This window comes from Dermacentor albipictus, chromosome 7, assembly GCF_038994185.2.
Source record: "Dermacentor albipictus isolate Rhodes 1998 colony chromosome 7, USDA_Dalb.pri_finalv2, whole genome shotgun sequence".
Taxonomy (NCBI): domain Eukaryota; kingdom Metazoa; phylum Arthropoda; class Arachnida; order Ixodida; family Ixodidae; genus Dermacentor; species Dermacentor albipictus.
The window spans coordinates 43254029-43280220 of NC_091827.1; the positions used below are offsets into that span (position 1 = coordinate 43254029).

At 46.7% G+C, this 26192-nt stretch overlaps 1 protein-coding gene across 1 annotated transcript in view; it reads right to left on the reverse strand.

Moving 5' to 3' along the window:
- Positions 1 to 26192, reverse strand: part of LOC135915258 (papilin-like) — a 348089-nt gene that overhangs the window by 13168 nt on the left and 308729 nt on the right. The window contains exons 59-61 of the mRNA XM_070521938.1: positions 17905 to 18075; positions 16513 to 16722; positions 319 to 369 (exon numbers count right to left, since the gene is read on the reverse strand). Coding sequence (XP_070378039.1) covers positions 319 to 369; positions 16513 to 16722; positions 17905 to 18075 — 432 coding nt within the window. The remainder of the gene's footprint in view (positions 1 to 318; positions 370 to 16512; positions 16723 to 17904; positions 18076 to 26192) is intronic.

Below are 26192 nucleotides of genomic sequence, written 5' to 3' on the forward strand. Positions count from 1 at the left end.
CCGATACCATAGCCACTGAGCAACCACGGCGGGTAGATCATTGCAAAAGGAACGCTCATGTAGGAATGCAAAGTATTGCAGTGACCAATGGGCTGTCACTACAAGACGGCGTAGAAACAATGCTCACTCAGTTAGCGTTACTACTAATACAATGCACTTTGGCAAAATGTTAAGTACACTGAATATTCCTAATCACTATTGCAGGTATTAGTATATACTACATTTATTACTTTTAATTCATCTGTTATTACTAAGTAAAGGAACAAGCCGTGCAAGTGAGAAGGCATGCAAGCGCATATTAGTACAGGAGGGTGTTACCTTTTAGATCGTGCCTAGGCTTAGTGGGATGCCGGGTGGATGGTTCTACAGCTACAAAAACCAACACAAACATGAGCAAAGAGTTCGACAAAAGGCAGCGAGCAGTTCAACAAAAATTGCACACACAAACATCACAAGGAGCCAAGTGTAGCTGCGACCATGACGAATTTGTAATGCAGTCAAATGCTGCTTTCAGTGGTCCAGCTTAGCTTAAGATGAACTCTCACCCAATATCGACAAGTGTGCTGTGAGTGTCAAATCTTGCATTCAGGCAATGGCACTATGCTACAGACACGGGTAGTAGCAGGTTTGACTGATCAGTCAGAGTAAGGAGCGTAGGTGTCATTAAACTTGGTTTGCATGCTAAGTAACCACACGCACACACGCACACACCAGGTGTTTTACAGCAAAGCTGTTAAGGGGAGTTCCACGATGGCTTTTGTGGCGCAAAAAACAGCATGCGACAACATGGTTGATATGAAATGTAAATGCAACTTAACATGTGTGGAAGCCCCAAATTTCCTTTAAAATGTAATGATCAGTGCTTGTAGAACAAAAGTTCCCTTGCGTATATCTCATGCAATAGAAAACATATATATTCATTTCTTTTAACAGAAATCCGTAATTTTTGTTTCTCTTGTCGCCTTATATGGCTGCACATTGTAGGTCAGCCGGAAGTTTGTACAGCTGCACCAGTGAAAGCTAACGTCGTGGTGCTGTAACGAAGCCTGCATGGGAGCCGTCACTGCAGCTGTGTTCGAGCGAGGCCAGGAACCAGCAAGCAGACCTCTCGTATTAACGAAGGATTTAGCGAGCTAGAGGGTTCGCTGTCTTTGATGTATCAGTTGTCAGACTAGCGTACATCTGTAAAGGACTTCTTCTAACGTTAACAGAATTTGTAAAAATTGCCTATGGCATATTGTTACAACGTAGTAGCAGGGACAAGAAAGCCGGCATGCAGCAAGAATAAACGCAATTTATCATAAGAGTCACGGCGACATCCCCTTCGTTCTCTGTTTCTCTATGCCCGCGCTACTTCAGAGTTGCCTTCATGGCCTTCACGGCCTGGCGATACGGGATGTGACAATATAGCCCATATCTACTCACTGAGCTAGATTGCTCAAAGAGGCAGACATTACTTGAAAGAATAAAGAAAATATGCAACTAATTAACAAAATCTCACTAATAAGCTTTTTAACTCATTACATTAGCACACATATTGCACTTACAAATTGAAGCCAGTGGTTCCGCAAGGCACATTTACTCGGGACGAATTTTGAAACTAGCACCAATTTAGCTAAGCACTATCAAACTTGCGGCATGAATGCCCCTGTTGTTCCATTAGCTTTTTTATTGAAATGCCTTTTATGCACTGAAGCATACAATATGCATTTCATCACATTTGAAAACACATATCTCAATGCTGATGTCATCCTCAGAATTCGTTCCACATAGATATGACTTATGAACTCATTTGCTGCAATTTGTAAATTTCAATATGTGCCGTAAAGTATGATCAGTTTAAGGTAATCTTAAAAAAATATATAATTAGTCAATTATGCATCTCGATTTTTTTTTTCAAACAATGTCGGCCTTTTAGGTAATCCAGCTCACAAAGTATAACCGTGCTACAGGCTGCGAGCAATATATTTTAAGACTCTGCTCACATTGATTAACAATACACCATCATATATATACCAGGTAATTAATTCCCTTTATTGGAAAGAATTTTTTCTTCAATGTAGGGTTTAACCAATGTGAGGGTGCTTTCCTCACTATTTGTTCCTTCACTGCACACTCCATTTACTAATTAATTGAAGTTAATTGCTAAACTTTTCAATTGCTGCCTTTATGCCCACGTTGCAACGGCAGTATTGCAGTGGGGTGCCGCAGGAGGTTAGAGCGCTTGACGATGTTTGAAAAATATGAACTATCGTTGTGATATTCGTCAACAACATTTGCCTTTTCTTTCACTCGATTTCCAAAACAGGGCGTACAAACAATGCCATAAGCGCTGCCCACAATATTTTCAATGTTGCTGTTACGTATCATGATGACGCTTGAGTACTTGTGATGCTTGAGTGCTTGTCACGCTTGTGTGCTTGTGGCACTTCAGCAGCCCTGCTCTAACCTCCATATTCAGAAATGCCCCTTGCAGCCAATGCTTGACTTGACCTAAACGATGCCTGGCAGGAACGTTCCCAATACGCTCATTGCATTTCTTTCAGTGTGTTCATGACAGCTGTGACTTGGATGAAGTCAAGTATGGCCTTCAAATTAAGAAGTAAGTCGAAATACAGGGGTAAGAAAGTGCTTCCGAAAGCGTTAGTGAAAAGGCAGCGAAGAATGCCTCACCCGGCTCATCTAATGCGAAGCATAAGTATGATCTCTTACTGAGCTACTTTGTACGGCGGGCCGGGTAGTATGGTTTAATTGTGACCAGGGGCGTAGCCAGGGTAGGGGGGGGGGGTCTTATGGCGCTTAAGCCCCCCCCCCCGAAATTTTTTCGTGCTGTCCATGCGCCACCGACCAAAACCCCCGGCGCCGGGAATCATTCTCTGTTTTGTCTACAATGTCTTTTCCACGCTCGAAAAGACATTTCAGCGCGAACATTGCGAAATCGGGCCGGATTTCGCGGCAACGCCCATGCACCGTGAGTCACATAACGCCAAGAAGCCCCATCCGAGCACAAAGTTTCAAGGGCGTTTTGATGGCGAGCAGGCTCATCGCGGCATACCGTGGAGGCCGCAGAACCTATGAAGTGCATGGATTTCAATTCCGAAACTTTATTGTTATAAAGTTCCACTTTTGATGCGAAAGGCGCAGTGACGTTTCCAAAGTCATGCTTTAGATTTTCAGTTCCGGAATTTGGGGGTTTAATGTTGTGATAAACATTTTATACCAAAGGTGCATTGACTTTTCTAAAGTGGTACAGCAGAACGTACAATGAGACAAGCCAAATCAACGCACTATCAGACAAGTCGACAAAGCACGCAGCGAGTTCTGAGGAGACGAAGCGTTGTGGTGGTTCATTCGCCGTCGCTTCACAGAAAAGGATATCAACATCTTTTTTCATCAGCGCCAAAGCGTCCACGTCAATGACACTATCTATTTATTTATCTATGGTACCCTGAGGGCTTACATGAAGCATTGCAAAGGGGAGGGGCTAATAGATACAGATAACTATACGAAGAGAAAACACAATAATGAGATAACAGTGCGTAGTACAATATGAAAATAACAAAAGTTAGAGGGACACAATAAGTATACCATGAAAATACAGACAAAATAGTACACTGACGGGTAATATAGACGAAATATAAATGCATTGTATACATAATGAAAGTTAGAGTGAGAAGATAAGCACATGTTTATAGAGAGAAATCATAATACAAAGTATACTGTCCATAGATTCGGTAGGAAGTACCAGGCAAATAATTTATAAACACTACTGGTCAGAAGACGGAGCTACTCTGCACGTGTAAGTATATAAAAGTCAAGCTATACTAGATAACGTTAGTAAGTGCCCTACGGAAGTTGTAAGTTTAAGTAATACAGACTAGTGGATCTGGTAGGTGATTCCATTCCTGGCATGTTTTTGGTATAAATGAGTTACCGAAGGTAGACGTTCTGTGGGATGCAATGTTCACTTTGTGACGATGGTCCAAGCATGCAAAAGTAAAAGAGGCTGGTTCGATATAGCGGGATTTGAGCGTGGGGATTGAACGGTATATATTATGGAACAAACAATGGTGAGTGATTTTTTTCCGCCTTCAGTGAGGGGATATATGAGGGGAGTGAGGGGATATGCTAGTTACGCTTGCTGTGCACCTGTAATCGTTATGAATAAAATGAATGGAGCAATTCTGTACAGCATCTAAGGTGTTAATTAATGTTATTTGATGATGCATATTGTAGATTAGGTCGAAAGTAGGCAACATATAGTTGTTGCTTTAGAGAAGGAGGTAACTACGTTCCAGCAAAAGTAATTACGTTTTCATTTATTTTTCTACTTCGACTTTTATTCGCGAGGACACACTGAGCCTCTTCAATGTTCCCGTTCTCGTTACCGCGGGCTGCCGGAACCAGACAGAGCGCATGCGTTTTTATCGTGTTGCCCTGACCACTGGGCGGCGCACTTCGGTGCGCGTTCATTTTTGTCTGGCCGAGTGGATTTTCGTCTGGCAGAGTTTTGGACGCTTTCTGGCTAGCAGACGAAAAAAAAAGAAGAAACAATGCTAGCTCGCCGCCATCACTGTGGGGGCTCGACGGATTGCAGCGCATTCGTTTGAGCACGACCACTTCGGAAAGTTTTGTCTCGCCGGTGTAGGATACCGAGCAGTATGCATATGGTTCTCTGTGGGCAAAGCGTCTCACGTTTTTCTTCGATATTCCTTCGGTAGCCACATTAGGTGCCCAAAGTAGGCATCCGATTGTAGCCAACATGCGTTCTTTGCGTTCTTTTGATTCCGGTGCCACCTCCCCCCCCCCCCCGAAAAAAAGATATTCTTGTAGCGTAATGAGTTGTCGCATGGAGAAAGTTTGATTTTGTTACTTCTTTTGCGGAAAGTATTGGGCCATGGGACGCTTCAGTTGCCGTATACTCTTACTATAGTGCTGCGATAGCAATTCTATGTACACTGCAGGTACATTCCTGCCGTCGCCATCGCCCTCATGTTCCGCATAAAGTCCCAGGGTGACATTATCGTGACCACGCACCGCATGTTGTATGTGCGAATGAAACCATGGGGGGCATGGGCGAGCCCATGACGGTGGCTCAGTCTTGTGTGCACAAAGGAGAAAATCGGGCAGAATGGCGCGCTGACTTACGTCCAGTGCAATACGTACATCAGAGAAGTGGAGGGAGGAGGGTGGGCCTTAGGATTCTGTGGTCTGTCAATCTGTGATTGCGCAACATGTTTATTTGCCTTGTTTGTCGCAGCATATACTGTGAATGTTTCTTGGATACGTAGATATACTGGAGACCTAGACGTTTATTTAGATATCTCGTTGTGTGGTTTTGTGTATCCGTGCACTGAACTTTGTTTGCAGTGACACTTTTTTGCCCTTTATCAAACTGTACCTTCGCATTTGTATATTCCATTGTATCTTCGCATTTTTAATGCACGCGGGTGAGTCAAATGAAAGTGAGCCAACCCACCCTGCGCAATAATGGTTCGGTTCTTTATCTGGGAGGCATGCGCATAGCACACAGTCACACATGCATGTCTCATTTACAAAAGTGACACGCAAGTGTTCAAGAGGATAAATGTACGCAAGAGGATAAATGTCCTTTAGTGCTCGCATACACTGGGTTGAACATAGTTGCGAGAAATAATGGACGCTCCAAAAGTTGAACAGCGTAGTGTTGTGAGGTTTACGACAGCTGAAGGTGTTTCCGAAAAGAAATTAGTCGCATCATGGCTGCCGTGTACGTTGAACATTGTGTTTCATCGGCCACTGTGAATCGTTGGAGCAAACGGTTTAAAGGACGTGAAAGTTGCAAAGACGATCCACGACCGGGCCGATGCCTTCATGCAATCACCCCCAACACAATTACAAAGGTTGATCAGCAGATTAGACAAGAACGGAGGATAAGTATGGATGAACTGGCGGAGCGTGTGAACATCAGTCACGGTTTGGTTCACACCATAATTCATGAACATCTCGTTAATCCACTCTTCTGTGCGTAATGGATGCCCCATATTTTGTACTGCCATTAGAAGATGGAGAGGTTCCGCGCAGCCTTAACTCATCGGATGCGCCATCACAATGAGGGTGACGACCACTTGTCTGCAATTGTAACCGGGGACAAATAAAATCATGGTGCCAGTACTACGAGCCTGAAACACAATGGCAAACCTTACGGAGTAAACATTTGAATTCATCACCCCCAAAGAAAGCAAAGGCCATCATCTCCGCCGGAAAGGTGATGTTGACTTTTTTTATCGTCAAGGGCCATTACTGATAGAGCTTGCTAAACCAGGAGAGGCTATCTATCGTTTATGATATTGACACGTATACTTATCTTTATCGGGCGACCACGTTTCGCCGCTTAACAACTGTAATCGCACAGCGAGGGACGCATCCGACGTTTCTGGAATGTTATCGATGGTTCCCTCCACTGTCTTTCACTGCAACTTGTGTATACTGATTGCATGTATGCGCGACGCGAATAGTGTAGAACTTTGTGGAAGGCACGCGGGTCCTATCGGTTAATCTGGAACATTCCACGACTGACCTATAAAAGCCGACGCGCTTGACCCGCTGATCAGATTTTCGACGATCGCCGACCGTGTTCACCGCTATCGTTGTGCTATAAGTGTAGCCTCTTTTGTGGGCACAGGTTCGCCCAATAAAAGTTAGTTTTGTGGTTCACAGTACTGCTACTGTGTTACTCAACGTCACGACCACGTGACATCTGGTGGAGGTGCTTGTCCGTTCATGTACCGAACGCCCCCGCAAAGCCGCGATCCAAGCCCGACGCCCGAGGATAAAACCCACATCGCCCAAGACCAGCGTGCTAGCCGCCGACTGCAAGGACTGCCCCCAGAGCACGGACTTCTACCTGAGACGAGCAGGAAGATTGCCACCAAGTCCACTCCAATGGCAGCCCCAGCGTCGCCCGTCGTGCTGCAGCAGCCCAGGGAGCCCCCGACGTTCCGCGGTTCAACTTTCGAGGACCCGGAAACCTGGCTCGAGACGTACGAGAGGGTCGCTGCATTTAACAGCTGGAACAGCGACGAAACTGCGACATGTCTTCTTCGCATTGGAAGACGCTGCCAGGACATGGTTCGAGAACAGAGAAGCCACGTTAACGACCTGGGACCTTTTCCGAAGCGGCTTCCTGCAGACATTCACAAGCGTCGTACGTCGAGAACGAGCCCAAGCACTACTGGAAACCCGGGTGCAGCTGCCCAACGAGACCACCGCGATTTTTACAGAAGAAATGTGCCGCCTATTCCGCCACGCCGACCCGGAAACGTCCGAGGAAACGAAAGTCCGGCTACTAATGCGTGGTGTTAAGGAGGAACTTTTCGCCGGTATGGTACGAAACCCACCGAAGACTGTCGAAGAGTTTCTTCTCGAGGCCACTAGCATCGAGAAGACACTCGAGATGCGAAACCGGCAATTCGACCGCCGCACGACCTCGACAAACTACGCCGGAGTTCAGTCACTGGCCGCCGACGACCTACGCGAGACTATCCGAGCTGTCGTGCGGGAGGAGCTACAAAAGCTGTTCCCATCATCACAGCCTTAAGTGGCTTCGATTGCCGACGCCGTGCGTGAGGAACTCAAACAACAACTTGGAGTAGCCCCTGAATCGCCGCAGCGTGAGCCGCAAGCGATGACCTACGCCGCCGTCGCACGCCGTCAAGGACCACCTCCGCGACCGTGCCAGGGCCCTGTCACGCCGCAGTTCCGTCGTCTGCCGCCGCCACCGCCAACACGACCACCCGTCGCCCAGCGCACCTACGCGAGGAAGACGGACATTTGGCGCGCTCCTGACCACCGCCCGCTCTGCTACCACTGCGGAGAAGCGGGTCACGTGTACCGACGATGCCCATACCGGGAGATGGGACTGCGAGGTTTCGCCGTGAACGCTCCGCGCCCGCAGCAAGGTGACCGCCCCCGCGATATCGCCGATTACCTCGCCGCTACTCAGTGGAGCTCTCGACGACCGTCGCGTTCGCCATCACCAGGCCGCTACCTGTCGCCGCAGCGCCGACCATACACTGGCCCAGCCAGGGGCTGGTCAGCGAGCCCATATCCGGAAAACTAAAAGCAGCAACCGATGGAGGTGCGGTTGCTGTTCGTCGAACTGACGAAGATCCTCCGCCGCCGACGTAGACACCGAAGAATCTACCTCGACGACATAACGACACGCCGCCGTCCCGACGAAATCAGGAAGCCAAGACTACACCGACGAAAGACGACTTGACGACGCGACGTTCCAGTTTCAGTTCAACACGACGCAGCCGTGATCCGACGCCAAGACCTAACTGCAACGCCAGACAAAGAACCACCGACCTCGACGTGCTTCTCGACGGCCACGCAGTTACCGCCTTAGTGGACACCGGTGCTGATTACTCCGTCATGAGTGGACACATCGCCGCCCAGTTGAAGAAGGTTAAGACTGCATGGGAAGGCCCTGAAATTCGCACCGCTGGAGGACACCTGATTACGCCGACTGGGATTTGCACGGCAAGAATTACCGTTCATGACCGGACTTACCCTGCCACCTTCGTTGTCCTCCAACAGTGTTCACGAGACGTCATTCTCGGCATGGACTTCCTGAATCAACATGGCGCAGACATCGACCTGAAGTCGAAATCGATAACGCTGTCACAAGATCAAGCGATACCGCCGGAGAGCTGTCGTAGTGACCACGTCTTGAGTGTGCTTGAAGATCAAGTAAGCATCCCGCCGCGCTCCAGCATTATTTCCGTCGGCACTGAAACACCCGCTGACGTAGAAGGCGTCATCGAGGGCGACCAACATCTACTGCTTGACCGTGAAATTTGCGTCGCAAGAGGGATCGCTCGACTCCACGGAGGGCAAGTGGAAGTTATGCTTACGAACTTCAGCCAAGAGTTCAAGCACATCAACAAGGGCACGACAATCGCATACATCGAGGAAATTGTGGAAACCAGCAACGCCTTTGTCCTCTCGGATTCAGCCGCATCTACCCCGATGAGAATTGCCCCCGAACCAGACTTCGACGTGAATCCAAGTCTTCCTATGAGTAAGCAGCAACAGATCAGAAGTCTTCTCCGACGATACAAAGACTGCTTTTCGACGTCATCGAGGATTCGACAAACACCAGTTGCAAAGCATCGCATAATAACCGAAGAGAGCGCTCGACCACTCCGCCAGAGCCCTTACCGAGTTTCGACGCGAGAACGTGAAGCTATTAGGCAACAAGTCGACGAAATGCTGCGCGACGACATCATCCAGCCGTCGAAAAGCCCGTGGGCCTCTCCTGTAGTCCTAGTAAAGAAAAAGGATGGAACCCTACGCTTCTGCGTCGATTATCGTCGACTGAACAAGATCACGAAGAATGATGTGTACCCCCTTCCACGGATAGACGACGCATTGGATCGGCTCTGCAACGCTAGATACTTCTCGTCGATGGACCTCAAGTCTGGCTACTGGCAAATAGAAGTCGACGAGAGAGATCGCGAAAAGACTGCCTTCATCACGCCAGACGGCCTCTACGAGTTCAAGGTCATGCCATTCGGACTTTGCTCGGCGCCTGCAACGTTTCAGCGCGTCATGGACACGGTGTTAGCCGGACTGAAGTGGCAGACGTGCCTTGTTTACCTGGATGACGTCGTTGTCTTCGCCGGAAATTTCGACGATCACCTTAGGCGGCTTGCGACAGTGTTAGAAGCCATCAAGTCATCAGGGCTCACTCTGAAACCGGAAAAGTGCCGTTTCGCGTACGGTGAGCTTTTGTTCCTAGGCCACGTGATCAGCAAATCGGGAGTACGCCCCGACCCACAGAAGACAGCTGCCATCGCGAAGTTCCCGCAGCCAACCGACAAAAAGGCAGTGCGCAGATTCCTTGGCATGTGTGCCTACTATAGGCGCTTTGTCAAGGACTTTTCACGCATCGCGGAGCCGCTAACACATCTAACCAAATGTGATGTCGCGTTCAAGTGGGAAAGGCCGCAGGCCAAGGCATTTCAAGAACTCAAACGACGCATGCAGTCGCCGCCGGTACTTGCACACTTCGATGAGGCCGCCGATACCGAAATCCACACTGACGCCAGTAGCCTAGGCCTCGGTGCCGTCCTAGTCCAGAGGAAAGAATGACTTGAAAGGGTGATATCGTATGCTAGCCGGTCGCTGTCAAAAGCGGAAAGCAACTATTCTACGACTGAAAAGGAATGCCTCGCCATCATTTGGGCTACAGCTAAATTCCGCCCTTACCTCTATGACAGGCCATTCAAAGTCATGAGTGACCATCACGCATTGTGTTGGCTAGCTAACTTAAAGGACCCTTCAGGACGGCTGGCGCGGTGGAGCCTCAGACTATAAGAATATGACGTGACGGTAACATACAAGTCCGGAAGAAAACACTCCGACGCCGACTGCTTGTCGCGCGCCCCCATCGATCCCCCGCCGCAGGACGACGAGGACGACGACGCCTTCTTTGGGATAATAAGCGCGGAAGACTTCACTAAACAGCAACGAGCCGACCCGGAGCTAAAAGGCCTCGTCGAGTATTTGGAAGGGAACACCGACGTTGTCCCTAGGGCATTTAAGCGCGCGTTGTCTTCGTTCACGCTACAAGACAACCTGCTCGTGAAGAAGAACTTCTCGCCAGTCCGCGCCAGCTACCTTCTTGTTGTACCGTCAGCGCTGCGTCCAGAAATACTGCACGCCCTACACGATGATCCAACCGCTGGGCACCTCGGATTCTCCCGGACGCTGTCGAGAATACAGGAAAAGTATTACTGGCCGCGTCTGACCGCCGACGTCGCCCGTTACGTCAAGACATGCCGAGACTGTCAACGACGCAAGACACCACCGACAAGGCCAGCAGGATTGCTACAGCCGATCGAACCTCCTCGCCGACCATTCCAGCAGATCGGGATGGATTTGTTGGGGCCATTTCCGATATCAACATCCGGGAATAAGTGGATCGTCGTGGCGACGGACTATCTCACCCGTTTTGCTGAAACTAAAGCTCTACCAAAAGGCAGCGCAGCCGAAGTGGCGAAATTTTTCGTGGAAAACATCCTGCTGCGACATGGTGCCCCAGAAGTCCTCATCACCGACAGAGGAACGGCTTTTACAACAGAGCTCACCCAAGCCATTCTGCAGTACAGCCAGACAAGCCACAGGAGGACAACTGCCTACCATCCGCAGACGAATGGTCTCACGGAGCGCCTGAACAAGACCCTCGCCGACATGCTAGCAATGTACGTCGACGTCGAACACAAGACGTGGGACGCCGTCCTGCCGTACGTAACCTTTGCGTACAACACGGCGGTGCAGGAAACAACACAGATCACGCCGTTTAAGCTGGTTTACGGCAGGAACCCGACGACGACGCTTGACGCCATGCTGCCGCACGTAACTGACGAAGAGAATGTTGACGTCGCTAGCTATCTCCAGCGCGCCGAAGAAGCCCGACAGCTCGCCCGCCTGCGAATCAAGAGCCAGCAGAGGACCGACAGCCGACACTACAACCTCTGACGACGCTTCGTCGAGTACCAGCCCGGCGACCGTGTTTGGGTATGGACACCGATACGCCGACGAGGACTCAGTGAGAAACTACTCCGACGCTATTTCGGACCCTACAAGGTCATCCGACGTATTGGCGCTCTGGACTATGAGGTCGTGCCAGACGGCATTTAGCATTCACAGCGGCGCCGCGCACGATCTGAAGTGGTCCACGTGGTGCGCCTGAAACCCTTTTACGGACGCTGACGAAATTCCTTATTTTTTGTTGTTGTTTTCTTTGCTACGAGTGCTTATTTATTACTTTCGTTTGTTTGCAGCATCGGGTCGATGCTTTTTAAGAGGGGGGTAATGACACGTATACTTATCTTTATCGGGCGACCACGTTTCGCCGCTTAACAACTGTAATCGCACAGCGAGGGACGCATCCGACGTTTCTGGAATGTTATCGATGGTTCCCTCCACTGTCTTTCACTGCAACTTGTGTATACTGATTGCATGTATGCGCGACGCGAATAGTGTAGAACTTTGTGGAAGGCACGCGGGTCCTATCGGTTAATCTGGAACATTCCACGACTGATCTATAAAAGCCGACGCGCTTGACCCGCTGATCAGATTTTCGACGATCGCCGACCGTGTTCGCCGCTATCGTTGTGCTATAACTGTAGCCTCTTTTGTGGGCAGAGGTTCGCCCAATAAAAGTTAGTTTTGTGGTTCACAGTACTGCTACTGTGTTATTCAACGTCACGACCACGTGACAATATTGTGAAAGGCCGGATCAGCTGAGTGTCGCAATCAAGAACACACGACGTCAAAAATTGACGAATGGGTTCATCTTCCTTCATGGCAGTGCCCGTGCCCACGTCGATGATGTGGTTAGTACAAAACTACAAAGTTCAAGAGGGAAACGCTTAAATATTCGCCATACAGCCCAGACCTGTAGCCATGCGACTTCCTCATCTTGAGGCAATTGAAACAACAGCTCAAGGGAACCAAATTCGCGTCGGACAATGACGTGAAATAGTCAGTTACAGACTTTTCGAAACAGCAGCCCAAGGAGTTTCATGAGACGGGAATCACGCGACTCGTTAGTCGGTGGGACAAACGTGGAGACTGCTTTTAAATGAAGTACCACGTTTGTCATATATTCGCATTGGCTCACTTTCATTTGACTCGCCCTGATATATGTTGCAGAACTCCTGCTTTTTATACGTGCTCTCTGTTGTGACCTTAATTTCGGTGCATGCAATTACAATACATGACCGGTGACAACTGCTCCTGCGCAATATATTGGAACAAATGACAGCGTCATTGAATTTTTTTTTCTGGCCGTTGTATATGTACAAAAATGTAAACAAGGCTCTTGACTGACAAAGTTTCATTAACATACTTATCCTCAACTTGCTCATTTCACGGCCTTTACATCTTTCACATCAGCGGCATGCACTGCTTTGCTGGTTTTGAACTCATATAGTTCTAAAGATCTGTGATATTTTCTTTACTTATTGAATAGACAAATAGCATGGAAGCATTGATGTCAGTTATTTCGGACACAATTTTTGGGAAATACGAGTATATTCTTTTTTGAAAAAAGAACAGATATTCCTTCTCTTGACAGTGTGTAGGGTTCAAGAATTCGTTTGCAGCATCTTTGCCAATAGCAATGCAGCTATCATTCATGTATTTGATGCCTCGACAAATTCAACAATGAGGCCGAGCTGCAACGTGAACCCCTCCCCTCCCCCCCCCCCCAAAACGATATTTCGGGCTACGCCACTGGTGTCTTGTGCCAGGGTCGTATAGTTGCGGCAGGTGGTGTCGTCCCTGAAGAAGCCCTTTCTCTTGAAAGGTGACAGCAGGGACGAGGGCTACCCCCAGCCAATATCCTCCTCAGGGAAACTCCCTCCACCCTTGTGAGATATTGAAGGAGGGAGCAGGCACATGAGGGGACAACAGCATGTGTGTCTTGTCTGAGGGAATCATTTTCGGGCTGGGAAAATGGTAAATGAGTAAGCCAGCACAACCAGTCATGGCCATGAGTGGTGGCACTAAGTAACCCTCCCAGAATTAACTCTAGTATGCATAAATAAATGCCCAAGAAAGCGGACAGAAAAACGGCATCACAGTAGCTCAACTTGTAAGACCATCGCACACATAATGCAAGAACATGGGATCATATCCCAACAGCAGCTGGTTGTTTTTTCATCCACTATAATTCTCCCTTACGATTTCAATTAAACAAGTAATTCCTTCTGTGTATTACTTGTTGTCATTGTCTGTTGGCTTCAGGTGGCTCTTCACATTTAGAAGAAGGTTAAATGAATTGATAATGGAGGTTGATCCTTATAAAACAAACGAGGTTCAAGGAGATGAGCCTGGCGAAGATCTGGGACCATGTGTAATATTATTTTCCTATTATTTAAAATGTTTTCATTCATTTTTTTAGCATTGAATGACATTTAACCCTTTGAGGGTCAATTTCTTTCGCCATATGCGACTACCCAGGGTCGATTTTTTTATTGCAGATTCCAATTCTTAGAGACCTATTTCGAAAAACATTTGCCGCAATTCCTCTTGGGGTGACCGTAAAGTGCGAGAAAAATATTTTGTGTTGGTATGTCTGGACTCTTCATCCATGAATAGCAACAATAAAAAAGGAAATAAACTGATATTAAAATTTTTAGAATTATTTAGAATTAAAAATTTGATGCATTGTTATACACATAGTTCAAGGCTGTGAAAATGCGCACACGAAATCATTTTGCAAGACTCAAATGTTCCTGCTCTTACACTAACAAGTACATCCATAGCGTAATCGAACTGCATAGGTGCGCGCACTCATGAAAACGGTATGATTGTGTGCCCGTCAAAAAAGCAAAATGTATGAAAAGCTTCCGCTAATTGTCATCTTATCGCCAACCAGAGGCAATTAGTTTTTGCGAGGGTCAAAAAAAAGCAAAGGAAACGCATGCATGGCGGCATCCTTCCTATGCGCACGCTTGTGAGCATAGGAAGATAGGCATCAGTTTTGACGAGATCATCAGATCAGATCAGATCATCATCAGACGAGATAGCCATCAGTTTTGCAAGCGCAAGAAGCCAAAACCACCCACGGAAGAAACCCGAAACCGCCGCCCGCCTGCACGCGCGCCAATGCGCGAGCGGTAGTATATAGACACGTGGGAGCAAAGTAGCTCTAAAACAAACCATGCAACAAAAACCGAGAGAAGGAGGTGCACAAGAAAAATTCCCTGTTCTCCCACATAGTGGCAGCACATGTCATAAAAAAAAGTTAGGAAATTGGGGCACTTTTTAAACATAGAGACGGCGCCGTATCTATACGGCATCGACCATTTTTAGACTTCTTCGCGGCGCCGTATATTTACGTCATTGACTCTCAAAGGGTTAATCACTAATTTACAAGGGTATTTCCGCAACCTAATGACAACTGGCATGAATTTAACACAATACTGATGTGAATCTAGTGAAGGTCAGTAGGGATCCAACAAAGTGCAACCTAGAATCAGCATAAGTACACGAGATCCAACAAAAGTCTGCAAGCACCCGGCAGAGAGTGCCCGTCCTGCACACATTAACCCTTTCCAAATAGACGACGACCTCAGCTTGTCTAAAGAAGCTTCGCATGCCAACACAGTCCTGAAGACAGCTTGAGCTCGTCCATTGCCCTGCACTTCACTGTAACAACACCAGAAGGAGCTGCCAACCGTATCCCTCAGCAGACTGCACCACAACTGACACCACAACTTCTCATGCTGCCCTTCTTTTACCGCTTTCCGCTTGAGGTCGAACTTGTTGGCATTCTGCAATATCACCGCTTTGTTTGCGAGGATTGTCTGAAGCAAAGAATCGGGTATCTTAAGGTGCCGGGCAATGCTGGCTTTCGTGACTCCATGCTGTTTTTCGGCTTCCTCGATAATATTCAGGTTATCGCCGAGCAACTGATCTGTCCCCTTTCGGGACATCGTGCGTTGCGTTGCTCCACACAACTCAAAACCTCCTCTGAACGCTGGTCGCTAGGATTACGACGAAAAACAGGTGCGACAAACCTAGGCCTCTCCACGCTACCTCGTTGGCGATTTGCTACTGGGAAACTAGAAGGAGAGAAACGGTTCCCCAACGCGACAAGAGGCAACGCCGCTGAGAAGAGAAACAGAAAGTGATTGTGGAGAAGAAAAGGTGCAATTTCAGCAAAGCAGACCTCACGGGTGGCTGCTGGTAAGGGAGAGTGAAACGAACGATGAGACAAGGCAGGCAAGAAAGCTGCGCTGGAGCGACCCGGTCGAGTTGTGTCAAGCGCCCCGCATGTGGAGAGACGGAACGAGAAAAGAAACCCACGGAACCTTTTTTTTTATCAACCGTTCCGTCCCGCGCTTCCCGAGAATCGTCGTATAACGCGGATCAGGCATAAAATTGCGTCGAATAACCAGGGTTTTTAATATATTGCTTCTAGTGGAACTTCGCCGGGACTGCGCTAATCTGTCGTAAAAGCCGGGTCGTCGCGAAACCGGGGGACGTATAACCGGGGTTCCACTGTACTTTTTTTCTACATCTTTCACACAAGAAGAGACTTATAAGAAGGACACACTAGCTGCAGTAATGCTGAATTCTGCACAAAATTTTTCCTGTTCTGTGTTTGTGAAACACAAATTTATGTTCATGTTATGTCATTGAATAAGGTTAGATAAGAGATATAACTTTATTAAGCAGAGAAGGGCATCTTGTGTTACATTACCTGTTATAATTAAAACTATATGCCTTTTTCATACAAATGCACACACGCCTTGCTTTGCCAGCTCATCTTCATAATTGGCAAAAATAAAAAAACTACTAATCTTTTTCACGGATTCCCACTTTTTTCATTCACGTTTAAAGGTTTAATAGGATCTCCCTTCTTTTTCGTTTTCACTTTGCGCCCTTGGAATGCCACTGATAAAAACTGGCCTCGTCAGACACCTCACAAGCATAACTCGTGCTACTCACCAAGGGTCGTGGGGCGCTCAGTGGGTTGCTCTGTAGGCACTGGCACCTTGCGGCACCGATTCTCGCAGGCCTCGCGGTCGTTGAAGCGGTTGGCGTTGCCCTGGCAACCACCGTACGTGAACTCATGGCACCGGTCCGTCTCGGGATCGAAGAACCACTGGATGAACGTGCCGCTGCACGGTCCTTGCACTCTCGGCAGCATGCACAGGTCTGCGTGTAGTAGTAGTACGGCAAGCGAGAAGAGCACCAGAAATCAATAAGTAGGCAGCTAAGCATACTCCTTCAAATGTGGATGCTCTAAAGCAAAAAAGAAGATTATTTTTTATTATTTATTTCACAACACGACTAATACAACATAACCAGCCCCCATGAGCACAAGTCCTTGTGCACATGACTTGGCAGTACATAGGTGGTATATGTATGGGGTATGGGCGGTACTGTTCGGGCTCATTGCGTTGCCCCTAAAGAAACACCCACAAGAAAATGCCCAGGACTGAAAGAATGCAAATGTGAAAGCACCAGTGCATATATCCATTAGGCCTGCATGCAATATGCACTCAGAAATGCTCAGACTTCAACAATAACATAAGGAAAACAAAATGAATGCATTGTCAAGGGAACACGAGTCTTGAGTCAGAGGCTGGCTTACTAAACTTAGGCTGTTGTGCCATTTAGTTCGTGCCTGCCGAGCAACTGCTACGGCCCCTGTAGACGTTCCTAACTACATAATTTCATACAAGTCCACACTATACTATGCAGTACCTTCATTTTTGCTACTTGAAATTTTTACTGTTTACAGGCTTTTGATTTGCTTAGATGTGTGTCTGGTGTCAACGGCACAGGTGCCTGTCAAAAAACAATTGGTACATGAAGCTTCCCAAGAGTATCTTTAGTGACTACTGGAGACCCGTCGCTGATGGCGAATGGCGTAATTTTACGTACACTCGACATTTCAAAAACAAATGCCCCTTTCGATAAATATGTGAGTGCAGATGAAATGAAACTTCACAGATCATTTTTAAACAGGGCGCATTGGAAGCTTTTTGGACATTTATTACACTATTATAAACCTTGGTACACAAACACATATCTACTATGGGACGAAAAGTCAGTAGATCTGATTTTTTATCGGTGAATCAGCAGGAGGAGGTCATAATAAGATCCGCCAAGAAAGTCAGTATATCTCTTGCATTACATCATACAACTCAGGTCCGTACTTTGGACCTGATGTTTTGTTAAGCTATTAAGCAGGTTTAACATGTGAAAAAGCAGGATGCAGGAATTCCAAATGAATGACTTGCCAAGGAATACAACAGCACTTCCACAGATCATTCAGATTTTCTAGACACTTCTTTTCCACTTGTGTCACGGAGCTTATCGCCGCCGACCTACCTTGAGAACTGAAACAGCGGTCCTCACAGTCATTACTGGACCGGAAGCTGTTCCGATTGCCAAGGCAGCCACCATAGTAGAACTGGTGGCACACGCCATCCTGCTTGTCATAGAACCAGCGCACCTCCATGTTGGTGCAAGGGCCTGCCTCACTAGGCAAGAAGCAGAACTCTGCGCAGGAGTTTCAAAACGTGCTGTACTGTAATGCAAGCCACTGCTATGAGCTATACATTTCAAAAACAAATAGGGAGGCCAGTCTTTGAGGTGAGACAAGTGCATACAGTCAAATCCCAATGATGCAAATCTTTTGAAGTCGCGCAAGGTATTGATAACATTTGAAATTACTATACAAAACTTTTTTGCGAAGTAAGTCTGTAATTGGGCTAACACTTGAAAAAAGTTTAAGACATTCTGAAATACACTTAGGACTGCAAAGTCTTCAAGGCCTAACTCAGCGTATTCTAGGCAACTACTCATGTGTAATTGGATTGGATTGGTAAAACTTTTATTTGATCCCGTAGTAAAACGCGTGCTTGCGCGCACGCCCCCGACGGGGCCTATGTCATCTTGTGAAAACAGGCCGCGCGGCCTCGGTACACGCTCGCCGTTGCCGGTTAGCTGGGTCCCTGCTGGACCAGCGCCTCAGTGACCTGCTAGACGGCCAAGAGTTGTTCGTTTTTATTGTCGCTCTCTGCGGCTGCTTCGAGTAGCAGCGAGATCCTCCCAGACTTGGCTGCTTCCCCACACTTCGCGCAATTCCACAGCATGTGTGCGAAGCCAGTCGTCTCCCTTCAGCAGACTGCACTTGTCAGTCGGGTGTGTCTCGGCATATATTCTATGCATCAGGGACGGCATGGGGAGTGAACCCGTCTGTAGAATAAAACGGCTTGCTCTGGACTCTACACTGAGCAAGGGCGTGAGAGAGTCCTGCGAGCCAGGCGGAAAGCCTTGGTTATCTCGTTGTATTCGGTCATTCGGTCCTTGGTGCTGAACCACATCATGAGTAAAAATTCTTTTTCAAGCTTCCAAGCTGTGAAGTGGTCACACTGACAGCTAAATGTGTTGGCTTGTGGAAAATAAGACCTAACAAACCACTAATTTAATTGTCACATGAGGAGGGCCTTTGTGCTTTCATTTAAACACCCAAGCATGCCGCAGTCAGGATAGGCCGCTGAAAATTAAGAAAGAAAGAAGTCAATAAAAGTCGTGGATTTGAGTTATCTTCGTGACCCCTCAGGTCAAATTTTACGTCAGGGCTCCTTTGAGAGGAGGCCCAGAGGAAAAGATTAGGTCAAGATAAATTGATAAATGAGCGTGCTAAGGAGTCCAAGACACCAACCACATTTATCAAAAACGGCACAAAAAAACTAAGTAAATACAAGGCAGGATTTGTGCCAGTACTGTGTGCATACAGAACCAGCTCCTGACAATGTCTTATTCCATCTTCACAATCGGGAAACAATAGTCTCCCACTAATAATAAAACGGTAATTACGCTGCATTTGAACATGACACAAAATTCACGTGAGCCAATTTTAAACAGATCACACAAGAACTCACTCGTGCTGCCTCTTCACACTGATTTGTAGATTCGTGGGAGTGCTGTTCCCTATATGCCTAGTCCTCTGCCACTCACCAGCTGGCAGGATATGTCCTCCCTCGAGTCTTGCGATGTTACGGCGAATGTACGTGCTTTTCGGGGCTCCGTGGCGGCGACAAAATCATAAGATCTTGTGCATCCTTTGATCTTGCTTCTGTTTTTGATTTGCAGATTTTTTGCCTTTAAATAGTAAGTGCGTGGTTTTCTTTTCTTTTTTTGTCTCTCTTATTTCGTATGCGCGGGTGTGTTTCCTGAAGATTTGGTTTTGCGGGATGGTTAGAGTGTCCTTTCGCGCCACGTGCTTCAACACATGCAGCCGGGTGGGACGTTGAATATTTGTAGCCTTTAAATGGTAGCTTGGAGGTGGCAAGACTAATAGATATTAATCGTTTTACTGTGCGTGTTTTGGTAGGAAAGTGAGAGCATGGCCGCGCGGTTGAGCGCGTGCAAGAGCGTGTCATATCTTGGGTCTCTGCGGCCTTGATTGCTTTTGAAACAGTGGTGAGAGTTCCTTAGCGACATTTGGAGGATTTGGATTCTGTGCGTATGGGTTTTTGCTGAAAGGCATGCGCCCTGCATTATTATAGTATTTGCATCAGAGAAAACCGTGCAATACATTGCAAGAAAGCCCGGAAAGCAGACAGTGCGCATCGGGTCCCTCAAGGCAGACGACGGGACGGGTGAGAATGGAGAGGGGATCGAGTCAACCAGCACACACAGTGATGTCGATGCTAGGCTCAAGAAAATGGAGGCTTTCCAGCAAGAGCTTGTCAAGCAGGTGGAAGAGCTCAAAAATGAGCTAAATAGGGAGCTTGATGCATGCAAGCTAGTTGAAAAAAGACTTGAAGCAGCCGAGGAAAAGTTGAACAGGGCTGCCATTGTAAACAGGAATGGTCGTGACAATGGAACGCAGTCCAACGACGTGACAGGAAAGGGAGTGCTAGAACATTACGTGGAATGCATGCAACCTGGAGAAGAATTAGCTGGAAAGAGCGCCATCTACCTAAAGGCTGCAACGCAGAAAAAACAGGAGCACAGGGGACAATGCCCCTTGTCGAGTCCGAATCACGCGGAAAAGGACAAAGGGAAACAGGGAGAGTTAGGATAGAGTGAAAACATGATTATCGCCGGCGATTCAAGCCTGGCAACGTGCTCAGAAGCAATCGTAGAGAGGGTGAAAGGCGATAAAACAGCGGTGATCGGGACATTTCCAGGGCCGACACTGGGTTCTGTCATGGAGCAAGCAAAAGAAAAGCTCGTGTAAAATGCGCACGTGCGCAACATTGTCATGGAAGCAGCTGGGCTAAATGACATCCTAAACAGGAAAGGGACAGGATTAGCCCAGCGCTTGGCGACGGGGGTGGACAACTTTCGCGAGCTATCCACTCAGGTGCATATCGTGGTGTACACGGTGCCTGTACGCGACAGACACGAACAAAGAGCTGTAGTGGCTGCTAATGAGCCGATATAGAAAATGAGCCGAGATAAAGGCTTCAAGGTTGTCGAAGTAAACAGGGATGTCAGAAGGTGTGGTGGTCTTAAACTAGACCGGATCCACTTCAATTACAGGCTGGCACGAGAAGTGGGCTGGCGAATAGGTGGTCGCGCAGTTGCTTTCTTAGGGGGCCCACGGCTGCTAAGGCGGCCAGAGTAGGTAGTAATGAAGAAGGTCCGCTAGGGAAACCTCAGAAGAGCATCGCCGTCGATAGCAGAAAAAGGTGGAAAGCAAGAAAAAGACCTCGCCAAGCAATAGGCTACACAAACATGCAGGGGGGAAGAAGAAAGGAAAAGTCGGCTGAGATTGAGGAGCAGTTAAATATAGAACAAGTAGGGGTGTATGCGGTTACAGAAATGCACCTTAGAGACTCTGAAGAGCCGTCAGTGATTGAGAACTATGTTTGGGAAGGGTGCAACAGAACTAAGTCGGAAAGAAAGGAAGGGGCAGTCGGAGTGCTCGTCAATCAGGGAGCCAAATATAAAAGAGTAAATTCAAGATGTCAACAGCATCTTTGGTTATCAGGTACAATGAGTAGGAAAAAAACTTGGCTGGGCTTTACGTATTTGTGGACCGGAAAAAATTGCACAGAGAATAAAGAGTTAGTGGAATGCATAAGTGCTGATATTAAGGGTTTCGGGAATGGTGCTGAGATTATCCTATTAAGTAACATGAATGCCCACATACAGCACTTAGATGGCTATACCGACAACAACGGGAAGTCAATGCTAGAAATTTGTGAATATCCTTATCCTGAATACAGGGCCTAATTGTGAAGGGCAGATCACGTGGGGAGTGGGAAACTGGCAATCAACCACTGATTGCTGGCTGACGACAGAAGGTATTCATGATAAGTTGAGAGAAATGGTCATTGGTGAGGAAGAGTATAGCATCATAGAGAGTGACCATAAACGCATCATTTCAAAAATGGGATATGTAGTTGGCAAAGAGAGCAAGGAGCACAGAATGGCCAGTCCAAATTTAAAGGCTGAACAAATAGCAAATATAGTTACTAGAGTAGAAGAAGAAATTGGCAAATCAACAAGTAAAGAGTGGGAATATGGTGAGCTTCTATATGTAATAACGACAGAAATATGGAAAGAGAAACAACATGTCCATTGGAAAGGAAAAAAGAAACCGAAAAGCTGGTGGGACAGGAAGATACGAGAAGCGATCGCCGAACGAGAGAAAGCATCGCGAGAGCACAGGCAGGCAAAGAAGACACAGTTGCCGCAGGATAAAGTATGCTGTAAATGGGAAATATACCGGTAGAAAAAGTCTATGGTTCAAATACTAGTGCAAGCAAAATTAAAAGGTGAAAGTGAACGTTAGTTGCCAGAAATACGTAAGAAAGAGAAGCCCACATCTAGAATATTTTGGAACCACATAAAATTATTACGCCGGAAGTCAACAAATATACCACTATATATTCTAGACAAAGATGATAACAGACTGGAAGAAGCGGCAATAAGTTACATCCGAAAAATAATAGCCGAGCCTTTCCAAGGCAATGATGAGGTTGTAATTGAAGAAAAAAAGAGCGTCAAAGAGACCCAGGTGAAAAGGAGCTGGTGCTAGCAAATTTCAACTAGATGAGGTTCCTGTTAGGTAGATTAATGAACAAGGACCAAACAGTAATGAAGCTCTGGTGAAAGGAGTGGAAGAAACTGTAAGAGATAGACGAATACCAGACAGTTGGCGATAAAGTAGAATGAATTTGATTTATAAAGGTAAGGGGGGAAAAGATGGAATTCACTCGTATAGGCCGTTGACCATTACATCGGTAATATACAGGCTAGCAATGCAGGCAACCAAATTAAAGCTTCAAGCATGGGCAGAGAATAATGGCATTTTTGGAGAACGTTAGAATGTCTTCAGAATAGGTAGGCGTTTAGATGATAACTTATTTGTTCTTACTCAGTGTATTAAAATATCAAAAGTAGAAAGCAGACCATTATATGTCGCCTTTTTAGACATTACAGGAGCCTATGACAACGTAGACCACAACATTTTGTGGGTTATTCTGGTAGGGGAAGCCTTAGGTGACGATTGTCTACAGCTTTTGTGGGAAATTTACCTAGCAAATACCGTTTGCGTTGAACGGGAAGGGATGAGGAGCAAGGATAAAGTTCATATCAACAAGGGACTGAGGCAGGGGTTCCCTTTATCCCCACTGCTGTTTATGATGTACATGGTGAGGTTAGAGAGAGCGCTAGAAGTAATATCGGCTTTAATCTCTCATAAAACAGGCAGGTACAGTAGTACAGCAGCAGCTTCCACATCTATTTTATGCGGATGGCATTGTGTTGCTAGCTGACAAGCGAAGGGATTTGCAACCTCTGGCTAATATCTGTGGACAGGAAGGCAACAATTTAGGCTTGAAACTTAGTGTTAGAAAAGCAGGTATTATGGTGTTCAATAAAAACAGTGCACAGACAGTGGCGATACAGGGCTAGAAAATACCTTGGGTAACAGAATATAAATACCTTGGTATATGGATACACGAAGACAATAGATATATGGAAACACAGGAAAAAACAATAACAGTGAAGTGGAAGAGAAATGCAGCCATAATGAAGCGCATATCGCTATGGGGATACAATAGATACGAGGTGCTCCAAGGTATGTGGAAAAGTGTAACGGTTTCAGGACTTACTTTTGAAAATGCGGTTGTTTGCCTTAAATCAGGGGTACAATCAGTACTCGATGGGAACCAAAGGTCAGTGGGTCGCCTCGCATTGGGTGCTAATGGGAAGACAACAAATGAAGTTGTGCAGGGTGATATGGGCTGGACTAGTTTTGAAGTGAGGGAAATTCACAGTAAAATTGATTATGAAGAACAACTGAGGAGTATGCAAGAAAGTAAATGGGCTGGGAGAGTGTTCAGGTATCTGTACAGGAAAAACATTAATTCACAGTGTAGGAAAAGAACTAGGAAACTTACCAGCAAGTATGCAGCCTGTAGGGTGGGCAACACGGCAACAAGGAACGTCAAGCGGAAAGTCAGAGAGGCTAAAATAATCTCATGGGTGGCGGCAATGGAAAATAAACCTGCCATGAGTAACTGCTTAAGAGAAAAAACAAAATCAGGAAACAAACAATTTACGATAACTCAAAGGGAAGCGCATTACCTTTCGAAGCGAGATCGGGATGCCTTAGAACACGCACCTATAAAGCGAAATATATGAAGGAAGAAGAAGCATGTGCTTGCTGCGGTAAAGCTGAGGAAACTATGGAGCATCTTTTATTAGGATGTGAAGACGTCTACCCAGCGGCCGATTTAGGTACCACTGGCCTCCTTTGAAGGAGGCCAGTGGTATATGAACTCCCACATTTCGTTGTGGGAGTTCATAGTGTCTTTCTTTTTCTTTTTTTATTGTTTAACCTAGGTAGGACATTAGGTAGTATAGTATGAAGAGCTTGGTCGCACAACCCACCACCCCCTTCCAAAGGGGACGCACATACCATCCATCCATTCATCCTGACCACGGGCCCAGTGGAGGACCACTGTGCCACGCCAACATATGAATGACGTATCTCCACGGATTCTCCTTGGTGACCTGTCAGGGTGTCTACTAAGTTCAGATGTCTAAAATCCCTGAGTTTTCCAGGTTTTCCCTGAGTGCCTTTGCAAAATTCCCTGAGTGATCCAGAACGAGGAAGTCGAAACCTTCTATGAAGACGCGGAATTGGCGAAGGGTAGAGTGAAAACGAAATACACTATACTAATGGGCGACTTTAATGCCAAGGTAGGCAAGAAGCAGGCTGGAGACAAGGCAGCAGGGGAATATGGCATAGGCACTAGGAATATCAGGGGGGAGTTATTAGTAGAGTTTGCGAAACAGAATAATATGAGGATAATGAATACCTTCTTCCGCAAGCGGGATAGCCGAAAGTGTACGTGGAGGAGACCGAACGGCGAGACTAGAAATGAAATAGACTTCATACTCTGCGCTAACCCTGGCATCATACAAGATATGGACGTGCTCAGCAAAGTGCGCTGCAGTAACCACAGGATGGTAAGAACACGAATTAGCCTAGACCTGAGAAGGGAACGGAAGAAACTGGTAAATAAGCAACCGATCAATGAATTAGCGGTAAGAGGGAAAATAGAGGAATTCCAGATCAAGCTACAGAACAGGTATTCGGCTTTAACTCAGGAAGAGGGCATTAGTGTTGAAGCAATGAACGACAATCTTGTGGGCATCATTAAGGAGTGTGCAATGGAAGTCGGTGGTAACTCCGTTAGGCAGGATACCAGTAAACTATCGCAGGAGACGAAAGATCTGATCAAGAAAAGCCAATGTATGAAAGCTTCTAACCCTACAGCTAGAATAGAACTGGCTAAACTTTCGAAGTTGATCAGCAAGCGTAAGACAGCTGACATAAGGAAGTATAATATGGATAGAATTGAACATGCTCTCAGGAATGGGGGCAGCCTAAAAACAGTGAAGAAGAAACTAGGAATTGGCAAAAATCAGATGTATGCGTTAAGAGACAAAGCCGGCAATATTATTACTAATATGGATGAGATAGTACAAGTGGCTGAGGACTTCTATAGAGATTTATACAGTACCAGTGGCACCCACGACTATAATGGAAGAGAAAATAGTCTAGAGAAATTCGAAATCCCACAGGTAATGCCGGAAGAAGTAAAGAAAGCCTTGGGAGATATGCAAAGAGGGAAGGCAGCTGAGGAGGATCAGGTAACAGGAGATTTGTTGAAGGATGGTGGGCAGATTGTTCTAGAGAAACTGGCCACCCTGTATACGCAATGCGTCATAACGTCGAGCGTACCGGAATCTTGGAAGAACGCTAACATAATCCTAATCCATAAGAAAGGGGACGCCATTGACTTGAAAAATTACAGACCGATCAGCTTACTGTCCGTTGCCTACAAACTATTTACTAAGGTAATCGCAAATAGAATCAGGAATACCTTAGACTTCTGTCAAGCAAAGGACCAGGCAGGATTCCGTAAAGGCTACTCAACAATAGATCATATTCACACTATCAATCAGGTGATATAGAAATGTGCGGAATATAACCAACGCTTATATATAGCTTCCATTGATTACGAGAAAGCTTTTGATTCTGTCGAAACCTCAGCAGTCACGGAGGCATTACGGAATCAGGGTGTAGACAAGCCGTATGTAAACCTACTAAAAGATAGCGGCTCCACAGCCACAGTAGT